General features: G+C 35.5%; 2 protein-coding genes across 7 annotated transcripts in view; both read right to left on the bottom strand.

The window, feature by feature from the left end:
- Positions 1-22,466, bottom strand: part of LOC106130957 (uncharacterized) — an 81,567-nt gene that overhangs the window by 45,613 nt on the left and 13,488 nt on the right. For 2 of the 3 annotated variants that reach the window (XM_013329916.2, XM_060954349.1), the window contains exon 2: positions 9,997-10,063. The exons of the other annotated variant lie outside the window; for it this stretch is intronic. The gene's annotated coding sequence lies outside the window, so the exon portion shown is untranslated. The remainder of the gene's footprint in view (positions 1-9,996; positions 10,064-22,466) is intronic. 3 annotated transcript variants of the gene reach the window in all.
- LOC106130958 (cysteine-rich with EGF-like domain protein 2) lies at positions 16,531-21,641 on the bottom strand. Of its 4 annotated transcripts, none has more exons than XM_060954543.1 (4): positions 21,554-21,641; positions 20,296-21,274; positions 19,737-19,794; positions 16,531-19,244 (listed from the first exon to the last, which is right to left on the bottom strand). In XM_060954543.1, exons 2-3 carry the CDS (start codon positions 21,261-21,263, stop codon positions 19,779-19,781), a joined length of 984 nt encoding a protein of 327 aa, XP_060810526.1. In that variant the 5' UTR covers positions 21,264-21,274; positions 21,554-21,641; the 3' UTR covers positions 16,531-19,244; positions 19,737-19,778. The 4 variants fall into 4 exon arrangements, with proteins under 4 accessions (XP_060810526.1, XP_013185372.2, XP_013185371.2 ...); XM_013329918.2 differs by having other exon boundaries at positions 21,516-21,599; XM_013329917.2 differs by having other exon boundaries at positions 21,408-21,594.

Here is a 22,466-nt window from a genome sequence, read left to right as displayed (position 1 = left end):
AATCAACTTCCTTTAATATGAAACCAGTAGGCGTCAATGGGGGTATATTAAGCCCATGTCATCACATCTGCATACAAAGTGTTAACGGGGATCATTATAAGTGTGCATTGTAGGGTTAACGGTTAGCTTTTTATAGTGCATTCGATCGGCGGAGACAATCGAAGAAACTGTTACAATTTTTCAATACATTCCATTTCATGTCAATATTTTTTTGCTGCTAGCTTAAGACTCATTAAGGTACATATACCCGTAATAAATTTGAATTTGTGCCGTGTGGTATCCGGCACTATAGAGAAGAAGAAGAAGCATATATTTTCCATGGATAACGTAAAAGGCGACTAGGTGATAGACTTATAAACTTAACATTCCTCTTATGGGCGATGGGCTAGCACCCTGTCACAATTTGAATCTTAACGTGGCCTTTCAGTCTTTTCAAGACTGTTTGCGAACGAATTCAGACAGTGACAGGTTGCTATCCCATCGCCTACAAGAAGAATTCCAAAATGTATTTAAGATTTAAGAAGAATTCAAGAAATAAAGTTATTGTGAAGAAATAAACAAATTTAAATTACTTTGGCGTTTACAAGAGAACTACACAATATTGTCATAGGTGTGTCACGATCATTAGTCATCGTGTTTGTACTTTGATCGCGTGTCAGAATCTCGGAAATGAGCTCATCAATAGTTTATTTTTAAATAACACTGACAAAGACATTGTTCTGTTCAAGTCAAGAGTACCTTAAACCGACGAGCTTGCATAAAAACCCACAGTCTCTGTATACCACTATGGTAAAAGACGTGAATATTGTGCCACCGTGTGGTTCCCGGCACTTCGGAATAGTACCACTCCATCTCTTTCCCATGGATCTTGTAAAAGGCGACTAAGGAATAGGATAATAAGCTTGGATTTCTTCTTTTCTGCAATGGGCTAACAATCTGCACTTCAGTCTTTGTGAGACTTTTGGCTCTGTCTACCTCACAAGGGATTGAGACGTGACGTGACGTATGTACCTATGTATGTATTTCCTTAAAAAGACCTCAGTCATTATTATCTTTAGCAAACTGTTTGAATCGACGTGAAACACCACGTTCAACAGAATTTGTCATAAAATCCATTACTGTACGTGTATGGACAGTTACTTGGCAATGTGATGTAATGTTAGATTTTATCTAAAATGCTGACAGACAGACAAACTTACCGGTTTTGAGATTAAAATTTTTCACTCTACACTTTTTTGTTTTTATGGTGCATACATAAAATCGCGCCTTTTTCCAGGAGGGGTAGGCAGAGACTACATCTTTCAACTTGCCACGATCTCTGCATACTTCCTTACCTACTTCTACCTACTTCCCTTCGGCGGTTTCGGGTACTCTTGACCTGACCCTTTGCCAGGACGTCCTTAATTTGATCAAGATACAATGGTAATTTCATATAATAAAGCTACTATCCTTTTTAATAAATGCGAAAGTTTGTAAGGATTTGTGGATACGTGTGGATGTTTATTACTCTGTTAGTTTACAGTTAGTAATACTAGCTTAGAATTATGAATAACATAATTAGTTAAATTTTATAGAGATTTAAGGCAGACAAAGTCGCAGGTAACAGTGAGTAGAATATAATTATCAGTCTTTCAAGACTGTTGGCTCTGTCTTCCCCGCAAAGGAAATAGAGTTGATTACATTTATATGTATATATTTATTTAATTCATAAACAGTCGTCTTTCCATTAATTATTTACCACAACATTAATCTACAAATAATAACAGCTTATCACAATTTATACATTCCGCCATTGTCCATTTTATTTTTTAAGTTATGTGGTATGTTTGTCTTGAAATGCATGCAGAGGTTTTAGTCTCATAAATATTTACACACTCCCGACAAAAGCCAGTTCAAATATTTATAACAAAAGAGTCCTTGAACCCCAAACAGGGAGACCATAAAAAAAAACGAAATTTTCCTAACTTCTCAGACTAAGGAAATATAAATAAAGACTGAGCGACTCAAAAAATTATGAGATACGAAAAAGTTGATAGATACATATATAGATAGAATATCCTTTATTGCGCAACAAATTTATCCTAGATTTTTATTTATCCTAGAAATTGCTATTCCTAGGAAAAACGGGGGCCATAGATGCGAGATCTACAAAAAGCGAAGTATTTAACGCCACCTTACCTATTTTAGATTTATCGCAAATCTCGCAGGACCTGTAGTTTTATATGTCATATTTCAAAAAGAGTAATTCAGTGTATAGCCCGTGAAGAGGTAACAAACTAAAATAAACAAATATACTTACCTTCACATTTATAATAAAAGTTGGGATAGTATTCTTTAGAGAACGGCGTCTTACCTTTTTATTCAGTTGTACAAACATAAAGCATTTACAATGAGAACGAAAGCCAAACGAAGCGGCACTCCTCGACTTCGTGAATTTCAATTGACATGCACTTTGTGTACGACTCCTGGTTATACGGGTGAACGGACAAACATTTAAGTGGGCGTTTTATGTGTGAACATTACGATATACATACATATACCTAGTCACGTCTTTATCTTTAACATGGTAGACAGAGCCCGATACTAAAAGGCCATGTTAAGCTGTATGGTTTAAAGATGGAATTGAGATTCAGATGACAGTGACAGGTTGCTGGTCCATTTTTTTTTAATTATTTATATTATCTTGCAGGGACGTGAGGATGTAAACGAGGCAAAGGTGTTTTAACATTGAAATCAATAAATTTTTGAGGAAATATAAATTTACCCACAGCTTCGTCCGCGCGAATTTAGCGCCACTTACAAAAGAACACAGGTCTTTAGCAAATCCGACGGAAACTTTGGTTTTTTTCCGGGGTAAAAGGAACCTCCCTATGACATTCTCAAGCATCTTAATTAAATAAGGAGATTTCAAGAGATAGTAGGATTAAGTGGAGAGAGATAAGTCGGAAGGAGGACCCCGGGCCCCGAAACACTTCTGTGGAGGGTGCAACCGGGAACACGCAGAGATGAGAGAGAGAGATTCAGTAGATAACGTGTCAAAAAGTGACAAACGAACCAACTTTTTTTTTGTTGGGATTTAGACAGACATACTGTTTTACTGTTTTATTTTTGATCTATATATATAAAAACACACACTTAGGAATCACGAAATCTCGAAATCTACTGAGCCAATAAAGATGAAATTTGGCAGGAAGGTAGATTTTAATTAGGAGGGATCCACTAAGAAAGGATTTTTGGAAATTCTATTCCTAAGAGGGTGAAATAGGGGTTGCAAGTTTGTATGAAACTTCGTCATTTTTAGTGTGGGTTACGCGGACGAAGTCGCGGGCAACAGCTAGTATTTATATAAATGTGTTATCGATTACTCAGCACGTAAATAGACATTTATTTTCTCGTAACGCATTCACGCACGCGGCGCGCATGACAAGTGCGCGTAACAAAGGAATACCTCAATTTACGTGCGCGCGAATACCGATTGCGCCTGCGCATAAGTTCCCTGGATTTTAGAGTTCGAACATGAAAAATCAAAAATCTTGCTAAGCAAAATTTCAATTTACCGTCTTACACCACGACTTTTAACCAAATCATCATTACCTAAGATTCCTTACATACTTATTGTTGTTATACCTGGGTCATTGATGTTTGATGGCCTCTGTGGCGCAGCGGTAGTACGCTTGCCTGTGAGACCGGTGGACCCGGGTTCTAATCCCGGCCAGGGCATGATGAGAAAATAACTTTTTCTGATTGACCTGGGTCTTGGATGTTTATTTATATAAGTACTTATTTATTTATTAAATATAGTATCGTTGAGTTTGTATCTCGTAACACAAGTCCCGAATTTACTTCGAGGCTAACTTAATCTGTGTAATTTGTCCCGTATATATTTATTTATTTACAACAGCTTTTTATGCAATCCAAAATAGGAATATCTAAAAAAAACTGTTCTTAAAAATAAATTCTAACGTTAAAAACTATAAAAAGCCAATACCGATCCCATTTTAATGCAATCATAAAACTCATACTACCCTTGTATCGGCTTTTAAAAGCCATTAAATTAATCGGGACTAATTTAATAGTTTAATTAAACGATGCTACAGAACCTTATTTATGCATTTCACTGGGAAATTAAATCCTAAAGTTTAGTAAATTAAGATACGATTCGCGTAAAGTCTTGAGCAGAGTTAAGTCCTTTGTAATCCGAGCTATGTATAATTATGTTCCATGCTATAAATTGTGAGAGAGTATAAACAAAATTCGTATTAGCGAACAGTTAAATGTGGTTCCAAAAAGAGACTGTTTTGTACTAAGAGAGATGGTGAAACCTTAATGAACATACCTTTAATTTATTACATTAAAAAAGGGATGTTCTAATGAAGTGCCGTGTGGTTCCCGGCACCAATAAAAAATAGAATATGACCACTCCTTCTCTTTCCCTTGCAGGGTAGACAGAGCCAACACCCTTTAAAAGACTTACCTATAGGCCACGTTCAATGATTTGGTTAAATGATAGAGAATCGAGATTCAAATAGTGACAGGTTGCTAGCCCATCGCCTAAAAAGAGAATCCCAAGTTTATAAGCCTATCCCTTAGACGCCTTTTACGACATCCACGGTTCTATTCTAATCCTTTTTTCTATTGGTGCCGGAAACCACATGCCACCACAGGGGTCAAAATTTTAATAAAGTTATTTTTACTTTTACATGTTTGATCAGTTTTTTTTCTTCTTTTTTGTACACTTTTTCTTAAACTCATACACATTGTATTTTATTCGCTGTCACATACTCAATACAATTTATTACATTTTGGAAATTATTATGTATGTTATTATGTAAGGATATTACGACTATCTTCCTAAAATCATCTTTTCGCATATCAAAGGCTTACTATATGAAAGGTAACAATTTAATGTTAAAAGCATATTAATAGTCACCCTTACTTCCAACAGGGGTGTGAGTAGCCGTCATAACTAGTTCACCAGATGCCGATGACCGTATAAATTAGACTCCATTAAGATTCTGGATTAAAGAGTTCCAATCGCCGTGGTAATGTGCCCAGACTCTAATTACATTTACCGCCTCTAAACTTTAAGGTAGTTCTGCATACATACATACATACGATCACGTCTATATCCCTTGTGGGGTAGACAGAGCCAACAGTCTTGAAAAGACTGATAGGCCACGCTCAGCTATTTGGCTTAATGATAGAATTGAGATTCAAATTGTGACAGGTTGCTAGCACTTCGCCTAGAAAAAGAATCCCAAGTTTGTAAGCCTATCACTTAGTCGCCTTTTACGACATCCATGGGAAAGAGATGGAGTGATACGGCCGCGTCTCTTCGCGCGTGAATATATTTCTGCTGAAATTTTGGAAAATCCTATCTTAGTGCAACCCTGGACCACTTAACGATACGCTTTCCAGGATTGGGTGAGATTATACACGAAGCGATACCCATTTGACTTCCATGACCATGACCTTTTCTGGGAAACTTTACCCGTGTTGAATCATGGTTACACATTCACGGAACGTGCAGGTTTTCTTACGATCTCGTCCCGCGCCATAAGACCATCGGTTAGCAGGCAAACTAATGTACGTAACTCAGAAAAGAGTCACATAAAATTAGTTGGCTGACATAACCTAAAAATATCATTTTGCGACATAGGTAACCTAAAAATCTCCTTGTAGTTAAGCAGAAAACTTAAAGTGAGTTAAAAAATTAACTGACTCATTTTGTAAAAAAAAAAAAAACAAAACGATGACCGCGAAGGCTGCTCAAAATCCAAGACGGACACATCCGCAGGAAATGGACACGCGATGACGTCACATTTAGTGCCAACATTATAAAAACTTGTCTTATTGTTTCCAAGAACGATGCGTTAGGGATAAAAAAAGGTGTTGTTAAACCTATGGTTTCTTAACTTATTAGCAACATATAAGTTTGTCTATGGCTAACACAAATATCATTTTGTGTGGTGTTTGTTGGAAACACTGATTAGAACGTTTCTCAGAAAAAAAAATCAGATTTTTTTTTATAAGTTATGAACCATTTATAGCCCGTTTATAGCACTATTTGAATCTTAATTCTATCATTAAGCCTAACAATTGTACATTGCCTGTCAGACTTTCAAGATCGCTGGCTCTGTCTATCCCGCAAGAGATGTACAAATGCTGCCCGTGCGAAGCCGGGGCGGGTCGCTAGTGTATTTATAAATATAGATATAGAATAAGGGTTCAATATAATCAATACCATGAATCGTGCCGTGTGGTTCCCGGCAGCAATAGAAAAATAATAGAACCACTCCATCACTTTCCCATGGATGTCGTAATAGGCGACTAAGAAATAGGCTTATAAATTTGGGATTCTTCTTTTAAGCGATGGGCTAGCAACCTGTCACTATTTGAATCTCAATTCTATCGTTAAGCCAAACAGCTGAACGTGGCCCATCAATCTTTTCAAGACTGTTGTACACAAGGGATACAGACGTTAATATATGTATGTATACATACATACATATGGTCACGTCTATATCCCTTGCGGGGCAGACAGAGCCAACAGTCTTGAAAAGACTGAATGGCCACGTTCAGCTATTTGGCTTAACGATAGAATTGAGATTCAAATAGTGACAGGTTGCTAGCCCATCGCCTAAAAAAGAATCCCAAGTTTGTAAGCCTATCCCTTAGTCGCCTTTGAGGAAAGATGGAGTGGTCCTATTCTTTTTTGTATCGGTGCCGGGAACCACACGGCCTATATGTATGTATGTAAATATGTATGTATGTATGTATACACATATCTTTCACATTCTTAAAACGACATACAATTGTAGTGGGCGGAGATGCGTCCTTGCTTTGTGACTCGACCTTAAGGTCAGGTGTCTTTAATAAGTCGGTACAATGTGGTGTAATGAGTGTGGTTATCATTGTAATATTAATATTGAGGTTTTGAATGCATTTGCATTATTTAATTTGATACTGTGATGCGCTGGATCGTTTAATTATAATTTAAATCATTAATATTTTACTCATTCACATTTTTTTATGTAGACGATATACATTCGTCCTCTGTTTAGATTTAAGAGATCTATATTTGTAAATTGACGTCCGGTGAAAATGCTGCAATGTAGTTTGTCGCGCCGCTTCTTCTAAACATGCGTTTTTTAAGTAAGTACTCTGGGCAGAACACACAAGTTATCTTATTAAGCGCGTTGATGTCTTATGTAGGGAGGGATACGGACAGACTGGCATTTCATACATACATATAATCACGAGGTAGACAGAGCCAACAGTCGTAAAAATACTGATAGGCCACGTTCAGCTGTTTGGCTTACTGATAGTATTGAGATAAGTATAAAGTGACAGGTTGCTAGCCCGTCGCCTTAAAGAAGAATCCTAAGTTTATAAGCCCTTAGTCTCATTTTACGACATCCTTGGAAAAAAGATAGAGATGTCCTATTCTTTTTTTCTATCGGTGCCGGGAACCACACGGCATTTTATTTTTTAACATTTCTTACGAAGTGATATATGATTATCACATCTATATAAGAGATCGTTAAACCCACAGGTTAAACCTATCGTTGGGAACAAACACACACACATACTAAGTTAAAGCAAACAGTTTGGCGATAGTCGAGCAAAGTTTATTGGCCTAATGCCCATATCGGTATTTTACGACTATCTGTACGTCTATCTCTTTCAAGCGTTCTCTCTCTATCTGTCATAACATCGTCTTGATCTGTCATGTAATGTATTTAATAATTGTATTCTATTTATTAATTTTATTTACTAATTTATATACTTACACAGAAAACATCGAAACTGATAAACACAAGAAACAAAATTACAAAGGTTCTGCTTATTTCGAAAGAAATGTCTTCTAGCATGTTATAAACTAATTTATATTGATTCAAGATCTGGTCATCATACCTATTCTCTAATATTTGAATTCAAAGCTTGCTAATTTAGGATTTGAACATGCTAAGTGTAATTAAATACATAAGTACATACATACACATAGTCAAGTGTGTAGTCATATCCCTTGCAGGGTAGACAGAGTCAAGTCTTGAAAAGACTGAAAGGCCACATTCTCAGCTGTATGGCTAAATGGTGAAATTGATATTCAAATAATGACAGGTTGCTAGCCTACAAAAAATAGCCCAAATTAATAAGCCTATCCCCTGAGTTCTTTTACGACATCCATGGGAAATAGAATGATCCTATTCTACGGTGCCAGGAAACACACGACACGATAAAATAAAAGCCTCAATCATTTACGGTTGGAAAATAAATTAAAAAAATACTGAACAAGTAACAGTTCAAAATGTTTTCGCTCACAGTAAGATCATCGGTTGACAATCAAACTAGTGTATGTAATTTTTAATTTATTAATCTGATCTACCATTGTATGCTACATCTTATACAATCTGATATTTTTACTTAAGTGCCAAATATGAAAAACTTAGAAAACTTACAAAAGAAAAACTCATCGGACTAAAATAAAATAAATGAATATAAATAAATAAATGATTGAGGTTATAATTCGATCTCTTGGACCTTAGTGCGTTCACAATTTTTTTTACAATACCTCGTTGTAATTTTTTAACAATTACAAGAAAATTGTTCGCCCGAAGGATGCAATCAAACTAACCGATCACTGTCAAAAGTCCACAGACCGCAGCATTATTGCCATTGTAATTACACGAATTACCGTTGTAATACGCGAGAATTACCGCTGTAATTCGGCGCCCGCGCAGTGTTGCCACGACACGTTGTTATGTCAAATTATCGGATATTTATATTGTTTTTTTTTATTGGATAATTGCTTTCAGTGTACCATGGGGGGCTTTACGCATTTCCACAAAATGAGAAGTGTTATGTTTTGTGGAAAAAACTGAGATGATGTTCACATTCCATGTTCAAAGTTAGCGATCAATAAAATCAATAAATACCCAACCGGCAGAGCCAGAGACAATATAGACAATACAGACTTGTTGCTTGTCTATGGCAAAAGATTTATAGCGCGACCACAGCCGGTTATCTTGTATTTTTCGATCGCACGTCACTGCTAAAAGGTATGCAGTAAAAAACTAAATATGCATCGATATTAATGACTTTTGCCTGCGAACTCCGTAGTATTGGAATAATTTTTGCCAGTTTTCTAAGTTGGATGTAAATAAATTATACCATTTATGTAATTTGCAAAACATGATGAGCAAGATAATGATAATTTATAGAACAGATTTTGAATACCTTTAAAACATTATACATGTCAAATTTCAGCATTCAGTCAGTCATGGCCAATCATAATTGTCATATATTAAAGTAAAAGCTTTACTTTACATTATAAATAGTTTTATTGGTTGTTTTGCTCTGAGAGAGAACTAAAGGTCTTTTTTCAAATGTAGAATCTCACTCACTTTTTTTTTAAATTAACATGAAAAACAACTTAACCAGCCAGCAGCCCAGTAGAAACAAAGACATAAAGCCTCATTTAAATGACATCTAAAAATACCCGCAGAATGCGAAATTCCAGCGGGCCGGCATTCTGTGCAGATTACTAGACCAATTTAAACCAGGCTTTATTATGAATACAAATGTTTTGTTTACCGCAATAAGTGTTGAGCAAATTTAGCGTCTTGCGTGTATTATTTTTACTATGTATCTAAGTATGTTAAATTAAATATATATTATTTTTTGTAGCTTTATTGCTGGTAGGGTGGTGAATATAAATAAATATGTGTGCCATCTATTTTTCTTTCCGAGCAGATTGTAAAAGTCAATTAAGGGATTTATGGCTAAATGAAGGAATTGAGATTCAATAATGACAGGTTGCTAATCCATCGCCCAAAAAGAATCCTAAATTTGTAAGCCCTTAGTCGCCTTTTACGACATCCATGGGAAAGATATGGAGTGGTCTTATTCTTTTTTTGTATTGGTGCCGGGAACCACACGGCACAATATGACCTTCCTATTTCATGCTTTTTATGTATTTGGTCAAGTCATTACCTCGTTTAATATTCGTTCCCCGTATGCGCCTTCGTTGTAGGCGGCATTGGTAAAGTGCGATCGAAATCTGAAACAAAAAAAAAACTATTTAAAAAAAATATATTCTGTCATTCTAGCAACCGCTCGCGGCTCCAAACTATTAAAGGTGAAGAGAATTCATGAAAATTGTCTCTGTGAAAATGCACCCCCAGGCCACATATAGAACCATATATTATAATTACATCCCAAATTTCAATATTATTCAGAAAAAAGCTGCCCGCTTACATAAAATATACTTATTATTTTATTTCACGCTATATTCTACTCTACTGAATTCGTCTGATAGATCTTGCATGAACCAGTAACAAACACACATAAATCCACACACATCCTTACAAATTTTCGCATTTATAATATTATTGATGTTTTTAATGTAGACAATGTGCATTCGTCCACGATTTAGATTTAAGAGATCTATATTTGAAAATTGACGTCCGATGAAAATGCTGCAGTGTAGTTTGTTTCGCCGCTTCTACACATGCGCTTTGGAAGCGGTAGTAGATAGTTATAATTAGATTTAAGTTATGTGACGTCAATAAGTGATACCTTGTATCCAATTTTGAAAATAAATCTATTCTATTCTATTGGGAATCTCTAATTCAGCACATAATTTTAGGGCTTCTAAAGTGCATAAATTTTGAAACGGGTTAAGGGCTAACAAGGGCCCTTGAAAGTGACTCCTTTGACATTGGCCGGCCGGTTCCCAAATCTTTAAATAAAAACAATTAATAAAAATCGACCTTATTCTCTGGGCTGTACGGGTCAATGGGTTTTTCTGCGATCGAAAGTGCCCTTGAATTTTTGAGATAACGTCTGGAGTTGGAAACTTAATTGATTGTGGAAAGAGCTGTGTGTTAGTCACCCTTTATTAAACTTATATACACTTCTTTATTCTTTACCGGATAGACAGAGCCAACAGCCTCGAAATGACCGAAAGGCCACGTTCAGCTACATGGTTTAATGATAAAATTGAGATTGAAATAGTGATAGGTTACCAGCCAATAACCTTAAAGAAACCTAAGTTTATCAGCCTTTTCCTTCGTCGACTTTTACAATCTTTACGAGACGAGACACATCTGGCACGCATTATGTTGTTCTGCGTTACCAGACCGAATGAAAATTAAAACTGACGACACTACGGAAATGTCAAATTTGACGGCCTCTGTGGCGCAGCGGTATATTACGCTTGTCTGGAGTTTGTACCGGAGGTACCGGGTTCGAATCCCGGCCAGGGCATGATGAGAAAAGATCTCTCTCCGATTGGCCTGGGTCTTGGATGTTTATCTATATAAGTATTTATTATAAAATATAGTATCGTTGAGATTGTATCTCGTAACGCAAGTCTCGAACTTACTTCGAGGCTAACTCAATCTGTGTAATTTGTCCCGTATATATTTATTTATTTTACGTCAATATGAATACCTATAAACGCCTTACGTCATAAGTTTATTGGCTAATATAAAGCACCAAGAAACATACAGTCCGGATTCGAGCCAAGCCAACCCACGCTTGACCAACAATGGTCAAACAAGTACTATATTTGGTCAACCTAATTAAACATATTTCTTTATGGTGAAACAACTAAGCTAAGCTATCTTAAGAAAGATGGTGTGGAAACGATGTAAAAAGTTTACTGTTTTTTGCAATGATTTCTCAATTGATGTGATTTTAATGGATTTGGTGTTCCTACCTACCTATCAGTGTCGTGTGGTTACCGGCACTTTGAAAGTGGACCAATCCCCATCTCTTTTCCATGTATGTCTAAGAAGGGCGACTAAGGGAGATAGCCTATGTCTACAATCTTACATTGTGTAAATCAGGGTTTTAGTTTTTATACAAACGCCTGATTATAAGAATTTTAGGTATTATTTGATTTTTTATAAACTGATACTGGTAATCACTGGACTTGTTTTGCGTACTGTAGGTAATTTTTAATAACTATATTCAATGTGCCGTGTGGTTCCCGGCACCAATAGAAAAAAGAATAGGACCACTCCATCTTGACCCATGGATGTCGTAAAAGGCGACTAAGGGATAGACTTATAAACTTGGGATTCTTCTTTTAGGCGGCTGGCTAGCAACCTGTCACTATATGAATCAGTATTTTCAAGACTGTCGGCTATGTCTTCCCCGCAAGGTTTATAGACGTGATTATGTATCTGTATAGTAGGTACCTACAGTATCTAGTATCAAAATTCAATATTTGATTTCAAATTAAACTAAAAGAATTTTTTTTATAGCATAATTTAATGACGCCTTATAATCGTGTCGTAATCGTATTGTGTAAATGTCGTAATAACAGTACCGGAGAGCGCCTCCCGAACGGTAAACCACCGCCTTACCTGTGACATGACGATTACCATCAACTCTTAGAAATGTGGAGCAACCCGAATAACAATTCTGATCTATACATACATAAAATCACGCCTCTTTCCCGGGGAGGTAGGCAGAGACTACCTCTTTCCACTTGCCACGATCTCTGCATACTTCCTTCGCTTCATCCACATTCATAACTCTCTTCATGCAAGCTCGGCGGTTTCGGGTACTTTTGACCTGACCCTTTACCAGGACGTCCTTATTTTAATCAAGATACGTTCTGATCTATATTGCTAGAAATAGCCAAATTCTCATGATCAGAATTTCAAAAGCTATATAAACATGCATACACAAAATCACGTCGTTATCCTTTGTGGAGTAGACGGAGCCAACAGTCTTAAAAAGACTTGAAGACCTCGTTCAAATGAATAGTTTGTGTGTTGCTAGCCCATCGCCTAAAAAAATATTAATTCTACTAATTTGACTTTTACGAACTGGCAACACACCATGTTGTTTCTTCGCAAGCAGTTCAGTTTAGAAACGAATTCTCGTGATATCCCGCGAGTAGCGTTGCCAAGCGTCCGGATAAAGCCGGACATAGTTAGGCTTTTTGATCGCATGTCCGGCCAAAATAAACGGTGTCCGCCTTGTCCGGCTTTTGTTAGGCTTTTAACATTTCGCAAATAAGCAAGAGCAGCCGCTGCGCCGCCGAGCGCAGGCGACGAGAGTCGACCACAGATAATAAAGGGTGTCTGGCTTTTTTGGCCAAATGATTTACGAAATATTCGTATTGAAATAACTAGTTCTACATTCATTCATGTTTTTTAATGTAGACAATGTGCATTCGTCCATGAATTAGATTTAACAGATCTTTATTTGTATATTGACGTCCGATGAAAATTCTGCAGTGTAGTTTGTTCCGCCGCTTCTTCTACACATGCGCTTTGGAAGCGGTAGTAGTTATAATTAGATTTAAATGATGTGACGTCAATAAGTGATACCTTGTATCCAATTTTTAAAATCTATTCTATTCTATTCTATTCTATTCTAAATGTCCGGCCAAACTGGTTGGTCTATCCGGCTATTAGGTTGGCGACCTGGCAACCCTACCCGCGAGTGCAAAGCCAGGGGCTAAAGCCAGTAAGCTTACACTATATAATCTGTTGCCGCACTAGTATGAGTAATCGCGTTTATCTCTCAACATCTAGTCATCAAGTAATGTGATATTGGAGTGGTCAGACGGGTTATATTCTCTTCCGTGTGCAACGCATCCTAAGACTGACGCAAACACGACTACACTGAACTAATCTGCACATTACAGATATCACAGGAATATTTTCCAGTTAATAAAATATGTTAAACTTTATATATGGATACGTCACGTGTTTATCCCTTACGGGAGAGACAGAGGTGAGTCTAGAAATAAGTTGAAGCTACGTTGAGCTGGATGGAAAGATAATTAATTATGAAATTGAAATTCGTATACTGGCAGGTTGCTAGCACATCGCCTAAAAAAATAATCCCAAGTTTATAAGCCTCTTCCTGTATTTAGGATAGGTACTATATAAAATAAATAGCCGCCCGCGACTTCGTACGCGTGGAATCAATCCCGCGGGAACTCCGGGATAAAAAGTAGCCTATATGTTATTCTGGATCTTCAGCAACAGACATACCAAATTTCATCGTAATCGGTTCAGTAGTTTTTCATGAAAGAGTAACAAACATCCATACTGAAATACGCACAAACTTTCGCATTTATAATATTAGTAGGATAAATATATAAATAGACAAACATTCAAGACACACCTAGGTACTTAGTTGCGTAAGTGTCACACAATTTTTTTTTACAAGTGTGTTTACACAAATGTAAAAAAAAGGCGATTGTATTTTATCGCAGATCTTTTGTTACGCGTCTCATTTGTACTATATTTAATTTGTAGCTTAACTAGATTTCACAGCCTTTCTTGTTAAACGCTTTAGTAAGAAGGCATCCGATGTTAGGTTACGATCAATTCACATTTAACCACGGCTGTATAGCGAATTTGTCTAGTTATAAATCTTCCTGGTTTATTTTTGGAATGTAATTTGTTTATTTTCTTTAATTTCTCAGCTTGCAACGGTTTTCCGGCACGTACAATTTAGGGACTTTAAAAATATACCTAGTCAGTAAGTATAATTTCAGCTTGCGTGAGCCATCTTAAACCTTTCAGCTTCAAGTCAAACGCACACATTTTTCAGTAAAATAAGGTAGTCTATTAATGTAATAAAAAATAAATATAATTATTATAAAGCTGAAGAGTTTGTTTGTTTGAACGTGCTAATCTCAGGAACTACTGGTTCGAATTGAAAATTATTTTTGCGTTTTATAGACCATTTATCGAGGAAGGCTTTAGGCTATATAACATCATGCTGCAACTATAAGGAGCAAAGAAATAATGGAATATGTGAAAAAAAACAGGGAAAATTCATCCTTGAGGGCTTCAGTGATACCCAAAATAACTATTCCACGCGGACGAAGTCGCGAGCACAGCTAGTATACATATATCCCTTGCGGAGAAGGCAGAGGCAACAGTTTTAAAAGACTTGGAATTTTTCTGTTAAGCGATGGGCTAGCAACGTGGCGCTATTTCATCTCAATCGTATCAACCTGAACGTGGCCTTTCAAAGTATTTCCAAGACTGTTGGCTCTGTCTACCCCACAAGGGATATAGACGTGACTATATGTATGTATGAAAGTCGAGGAGAGATCTATGAACCGGCCAATTAGTGAAAAGATGAAGACAATGCATTTAAGAAAGTAATGCAGCCATTGTTCATATTGTTGCATGAGAATTATGATTCACTTGCAATTATTTCCTTTTCTTTATGATACGTAACAGGGCCGAGTGATGACTCTGTTAGTAGGCGAGTCAAATTTACGACGTCAAAACGTGAGGTTAAAAATGTACTCTTTGAGAATAATAGAAAAATATTTGGTAAGTACTTATATCTGTATTTTTTTTCATCTCTTATTTTGAATTTTGATTTAAGTATAAAGGTTATTTTGTACACTTCTAAGTAAAATTTATTCCGATCCGATCTAGTCCTATAAAACGTTTTGAATTTGAACAAGATTTGAAAAAATAATAGAAGATACATAAATTTACATCGGCATTCCTTGTCTGCAATTAATTTCCCGCGGGAGGAAGTGAGACCAGTCGTGCCACTGATCGTTTGACAAATCGGTCTGAGCACGCAATGTTGCTGACTTGCATAGAATAATGTAGGTAGGTATCGAGTTGTTCTTATTAGGAACTAGGGCTGCCCGCGACTTCGTCCGCGTGGAAACCCTATCATAACTTAACAATCAATCCCGCGGGAACTCCGAGTAATTATTATTACGGCAATAATCTAATATCGTAAATTACAGATAACGTATAACTGTCTAGTATACTCGTAATATTAAGAATAGTAATTATATTACAATAATAAACTTGACGTTTCTATGACCAGACGGGAGTCGCGCCACGATCTCCTTTCGAGAGAAGTGATATATTATCTGTATTTGTCAAACTAGGTACCTAGTTATTTGCCTAGTTACATACATTGCGATAATAAACCAGACGTGTCTATGGTTTATTTTGAGGTGTTTGTTCCTTTGGAAATTTAATATAAAAATTTCTGGGCTCACGCAAAACAATCAGTAAAAATCGGAATAAAAAGATAAACAAAATTTATTTACATAATTTATTTATTTTTATCACACCTATTACATGTATATAATTATGTAGCAGGTATACCTTCTTAGTATAAAAGTGAAAACAACAAAATGAAACTCCGGACGCAGCCAAATTTTCGTTACAGAAATATATTGCACAAAATTGGAATAAGCAACCCAAAAACAGGACTACACAAAGGGAATTAATTTTTGAGCATATTTTGTTCACATCAAAGTCTGAATAATAATATTATTAATCAGATAAATTTACTTATACGTGTACTTGTAATAATTCTGTGTCTATTCTGTGACAGAACTCAGTCTAATAAAGAAAAAAAACTGACAGGGTTTTTTTTTTAATTAAAATCGGCCGGCATTTCAAGTTTAAATGACGAAATCACATACAATCTAAGCATAACATTTAATCATCACTGGCCATCTAGAATAAAAAGAAATATACAAATAACTTCCACGTATCAATCACACCAAATTTTAGCCTTATTTCATTATTTAACTATAGATACATGTTTTTTTTTTTCAGTGCTCTGTGTCAACCCACGCAGTGTGAACCAGCCTTTTTAATAATAACACACAAGTCATAGAACCAATATGTTAAAACGCCCGCAGGAAATACGTAACATCATGTAGGCACACTGATAGACAGGCGGTGGTATAAATTAAAAGCGACTGAATAAAGGTAGCTTGGAAAATAAATTAAAATAACGGTCAAGTTAGGTATCATTTGAAAAAAAAAATATTAAATTTTTTTTTTACTATATTAATTCTCATTAAAATTTGATTATTGATAACTGTTGTTAAATCCACACACCCTCATGGGGTTGGGAAGTGTTACAAGAACTGATGTTGTTAGAGAATATTGATAATCCTAAGAAGTTCCGAGACAATAATTGTTGGTTTGACAATAACGAGAAGTGAATGACCATAATAATTGATAATTTCACGAAGGAGGCCGATCCATACAAAACATTTATTCATAACTTCGTAAATTTAAGAAAGTTTGGGAGGCAGTAAGCAACCGTAAACCATAAATAAAGTCTTATAACTCAGACCACATGGCCACACGGCTCGAACACCTAAGCGTGTCACGGTCGCCATAATCGCGAACGACAGGCGGCCACCGTCGCCCGCGCATTTCATTTGAAACAACATATTACTATTCAATCTTCAAGCGTCAAGACTAGGTACGAAAATAAAACAAACGCTTGTCGGTAATCGCCCATCAAAATAAAACAACTTTACACATATTGCGAGCAACAACTTCGCATTTTTTTTATATTTGTAAAGAAATACATATTATTAAAAATACAGATAAAAAAGGGAATATCTACAAGCATGCAGCGCCAATAGTCATAACGTATAATTTCAAACCTGGAACAGACAACGTTCTTTGCTCTGTTCAAAAAAAAAAACGAACGTCTCTAAGCCATTGGCACTAAATTAATAATTTACAAGAAATGCTTAATTTGCAATAGGAAGCACAGTTCCGACTTAGCGTGTACAAATATGTAAAAAAAATATTGTTAATTTCTTTCACGGAAGGAAATCGGCATACTTCGTAATATTTGAAGTGCATGATATATGTACAGCCGGGTGCAGAGAGACCTGACAGTGAAACAAGACTACATACCATTATTTGCAGCCATATAGACTATATACCATTTTGTACACTGAATGATAAAAAAACATATTTGGTAACTCAAATAGCATTATCAATTTTTATTGAAATATCTTAATATATACTAAAAAAAATGCACTTTTTATACTATTTACGTCCATGTATATTATTTGTGATAATAAATATGTTAATGCAATCGTTTTTACTTCATTATTAAATTCACTCCTACTCTTTTCGTAATTGAATATTTGACTTAATTAATTACATTAATACACTGTATACCACTTATATTATCTTAGGAATTCATGAAATGCTTAAAACTTCATAATGAAATAAAAAAAAGAAAAACAAAAATGCATTTAATTATAATATAATTATGTAAGTAGGTAGTATTATGATTTTATTATGAAGTTTAAAGTATATTTTAAGTTTATTAAAGAAGAAGATAAAATTACTTTTTACAATTTAGGCGCACATTACATTGTAAGCCGTAGTTTTGATTTATGTCGTGAAATAAAAATATCTTTTTAACTTTCATTATTTGCATGTTATAAAAAATAAATTAATTTGTATATCCTTCAATTCATTGTAATAAAGATACCTATATCCTAAAAACACCCAAATTTTTTTTTTTTTAAGTGCAATTGTTACTGTTATTGTACGTTTTACCAGGGTCTGGAATACTGATTATTCTTCGATCTGAAATTGGTACTCACAGGATTTAATTCACAGAAATCGATCAGTTAAATTGATTCACATAGGACGTAATTCCAAAGACAATTTGATACAAAATGTTTCGACGAGTCACATTCCTCAATTATTAGTACTGGGTTCAGTTTAAAGGTACGATACAAATTGGTGTTAATCAGAACTTGTACAAAAGATTCGATAGGCATAAACTAATCAAGAAAATGTAATCTTAGTGCCGGTATTAAAACCTCGCCGATTCTGTTCAAAATGTTATTCATTTTTTGTCCACAGTTATCTTTTAGAACCCCACCATTAGTATTAATTTAAACTGATTAATTCCCATTTTGATGGTGCAAACTGCAATCATTACAATGATAAAACTGCTTAACTGATACAATAAATTAAAATTATAATGATAATTTTACATACTTATTTTATGTAGGGGTTTAATAGGGATCCCCAGCAATGTTTGTGGAGGTCAGACGGAAATCCGGGATCTTAGTCACAGGCGACCCCCGGAGTCCTTTCTAAAGAGGACCCAGAACCCAGACTAACGCCAGAAGATATAAGACTGATTTTACGTCCGAAACAACAGAAATAGATCTTAATCTTTCAAGTTCACCAGTCTACTTCTAAAAAAATGAGAATCTAGACCAACACCAGTAGATATAAAACTGATTTTACGTATGGAACAACTGAAATAGATCGTAATCTTTCAAGTTCACCAATCCACTGTGGCCGTTTATCATGCAGTAGTACTCAGCACCAACTATGTATGACAGCACCATGGCACCAACTAGGCTTCCGAGGGAGGTAGACTTGGGGAGTAGTATCCCAGTTGCTATTAGGAGACCCACGTATGTCATGTACCTAGAATTTAATATGGGTGTTAGGTTACCGTATAAATATATTGAGAAATGCTGTTGAAGCTATTGGTTAGAAGAATTTTGATGATTTTAAATTTAATGATGCCCCAATGGTTTTGATAATTAAATAAATAAATATATACTGAACAGATTACACAGATTGAGTTAGTCGCGAAGAATGTTCAATACTTGGGTTATGTTATACTAACTCAACAATACCATATTTTCATACCATATTACATCCAAGACCCAGGACATTTGGAAAAATTGTTTTTACTTATAATAAAATTTACTTAAATATGTTGATAAAGTACTGTTGAAATAATGTTACTGAAATAATAATTCCCAAGAGAGAACAATTACAAGAAAATACAATTAACTCTTACTTAAAAATAATAAAATACAACTGAAATGAGGAAACTGTAATAAAATAAATGGAAAAAAATAACAGTAAATACAGAAAAAAACCCATCACCTTTAAAAAAATAATAATTACCAAATTTCCTAAACTATTAATTTCTTTGAAACTTCCATAGGTTTATAATTCTTCGCCCCTGTAAGAAATGACAATTTAATGACAGATTAAATCAAACCTACAGTGGAATATTCTGTCAGAGGAAGATGTAAATTAGCAGACTCAATGCAAAGTCTTGTGGGTCAATCCACCATGATATTTACTTGGAGAGTCTAAGTGGTGGAATTATTTAAGGTATGAAACAGAAAAATTGATGTTGGTTATTGGATTATGGGCTAAATTCCCTTTTTATAATGAGAACTATAGATAAGAGTTAATTCATGTTATTATCTGATTAACATACTTCTTCTTAAATTTAAGAGCTAACTCTTGTCGGTGGAGTTAATTGGAGTGTTCTCTATTCATAAGCCAAATAGCTGAACGTGGCCATTCAGTCTTTTCAAGACTGTTGGCTCTGTCTACCCTGCAAGGGATATAGACGTGACCATATGTATGTATGTATGTTCTCTATTCATGTCTCTTCACTTTTTACATTTAACTGACTAATCACTTTTGAATGAATAATCATAATTAAAATTACCTCGTAGTAGTGAACTGATCTGATTGGTCCTCATCCTCCCTATCTGCTATACAGAACTCCCCCTTCTTCGAGAAGCCCTTCGCACACTTCCTGCACATATCTGGTCCATCCCCATGACAACCGGTGCAAGACTTATCACAGTTCATACAAGCATAAGACCCAATGGAGTTCAGACAAAATTGGTCTTTCGTACATCTATTGATATCGTTACACTCATTGACGTCCAAACAGCCTTCGTCTGAATCAAACACGAAGCCAGGTCTGCAAGCGACGCAGTCTTTTTGTGATCCTTCACGGCATCCTCCCATGCACGACCTGTGACACGGAGAACACAACATCTTGCTACTGTCTTTATATGAGAGGTAATAGCCAGCTGAACATTGGTCGCAATCGACCCCCATATAGCCCGGATCGCATAAACAGGTGCCGTTTCCTTTCCTAGTCCCGTCTCCTCTACATTTCCCATTACCATTGCATATATTATTGTGATCTCCGGGACATGGAGTGCAATCTTTACCATAATGGTGCTTTGGACAGCACATTTTCATTTTATCAATGCAAATATAAGTGTACAGATCAGCAGATTCATCTGGATCTTGCGCCCACCACTCTTCTATGTATTCTTCTGCTTTCTCAGCTATTGAGTGGCATTGCACAGAGTTCTTTGTGTCCTCTTTACATATTCCTTCTTGAATATCAACTAGACGCATCTCACTGCGCTTGTATGACTTTTTTAACTTTTCTTCCTCCCATGCCGCGTCGCCTCCTTCATATTTACCCCGAGACGTCCTTTCTAGACCTTTCTTGAAAGAATCCGCGAATAATTTACAAGCCTGACACTCTCCAAGCAGTTTACTGGGAGTCAGAATACCAGGATTGATAGCGGGCGGCTGAATATTGCACAAAACAAGTGGTAAAACTGCCACAAAAATTGTAGTGAAAAGAAGCGATTTCTGATTGTTAAACATATTGCAAAGACCTGAAAAGTGATTGATCTTGTTAATAGTGAGTTAAAACTAAGACTTTCATTCATAGTCATTATAAAATTAAACGAAATCACAATAGAACATTCGCGTAAACATAACAATTTAAAATAAGTACTAAAAAATCACCAGTATCGATCCGCATAATCCCAAATGCAAAGCACGAATACAGATAATAAAACAGAAATCTTCGCAGCTATTAAAACTTTTTAGTTATGATGTACTTTTTAAACTCACACTGTATTATGAATTGTTAAAATAAGCAAAATACTGACGTGTTTTTCTCCCACTTGCCGAGTTATTTTGACATAACCTCTCACAGCTGTTGGTTTGACGTTTATCGATCGACCACGATCCGTTCCGTTTAACGTAAATACCAAAATTAAAGTTAACATGGGTTTAGAATATAATATATTATTAACCTTAATCTTGGTTCTTAGTTTTAGTAACTTCACTTCACTTACAAAAAATATCAAGCTACCTTGATCGTCTAAAATCAAAAGGTAATAAGAAAAGATGTAACTACGACATCGCAATGAATGTTTCTTACTTAATGTAAAAATCGTAACAAAATAACATGATAACGATGGTTGAAAGCTTGTGACAACGTTGCTTAAGTCTATTTATTACCTCTGCAAGATATATCGAGGTACCGTATTTAAAACAAAACTGAAAAGACTGAAAGGCTACTTTCTGCTGTTTGGCTTAAGATGAAATTAAAATTTGAATAATTTTAAAAATAAAGAACAAACACAAATACGAACTAGAAATGTTCCAGTTTGCTTCGAACCCAGAGGGTAAAGTTATGAGTTATGCACAAATGACGTATTAATAATAGCCAGCTATTCTTGTCCATAACATGTTATTATGCAAAAGAATAGTAATTGCCTTAAGTAGATAAACAGAGCTAGGGGCTAGGAGCTGCCATAGCCTATTATAGAACAAAACTTTTATAAGATTTACATTTAACCATCTTATTGTAAAACTGGTTTTAAAGTACAACCCGCAAAGCGCGCGCGAACATAAGGCGCGGCGGACTTCAGTGCTTTGTGCTTCAGCCAATGATGTTGTCTTTTTTAAATGAAGTCTATAAGCGTCCATTGTCCATTGATTGTCTTTAAATATAAATAGGTTATGGTTGGGTTATGGGCATGTTATGGAATGCAAAGAAAACAATAACTCTTACCT

Source organism: Amyelois transitella, chromosome 4 (assembly GCF_032362555.1).
Source record: "Amyelois transitella isolate CPQ chromosome 4, ilAmyTran1.1, whole genome shotgun sequence".
NCBI lineage: Eukaryota > Metazoa > Arthropoda > Insecta > Lepidoptera > Pyralidae > Amyelois > Amyelois transitella.
Note: the sequence above shows the minus strand (reverse complement) of the source record. Positions and strands in the feature narration are given on the sequence as shown.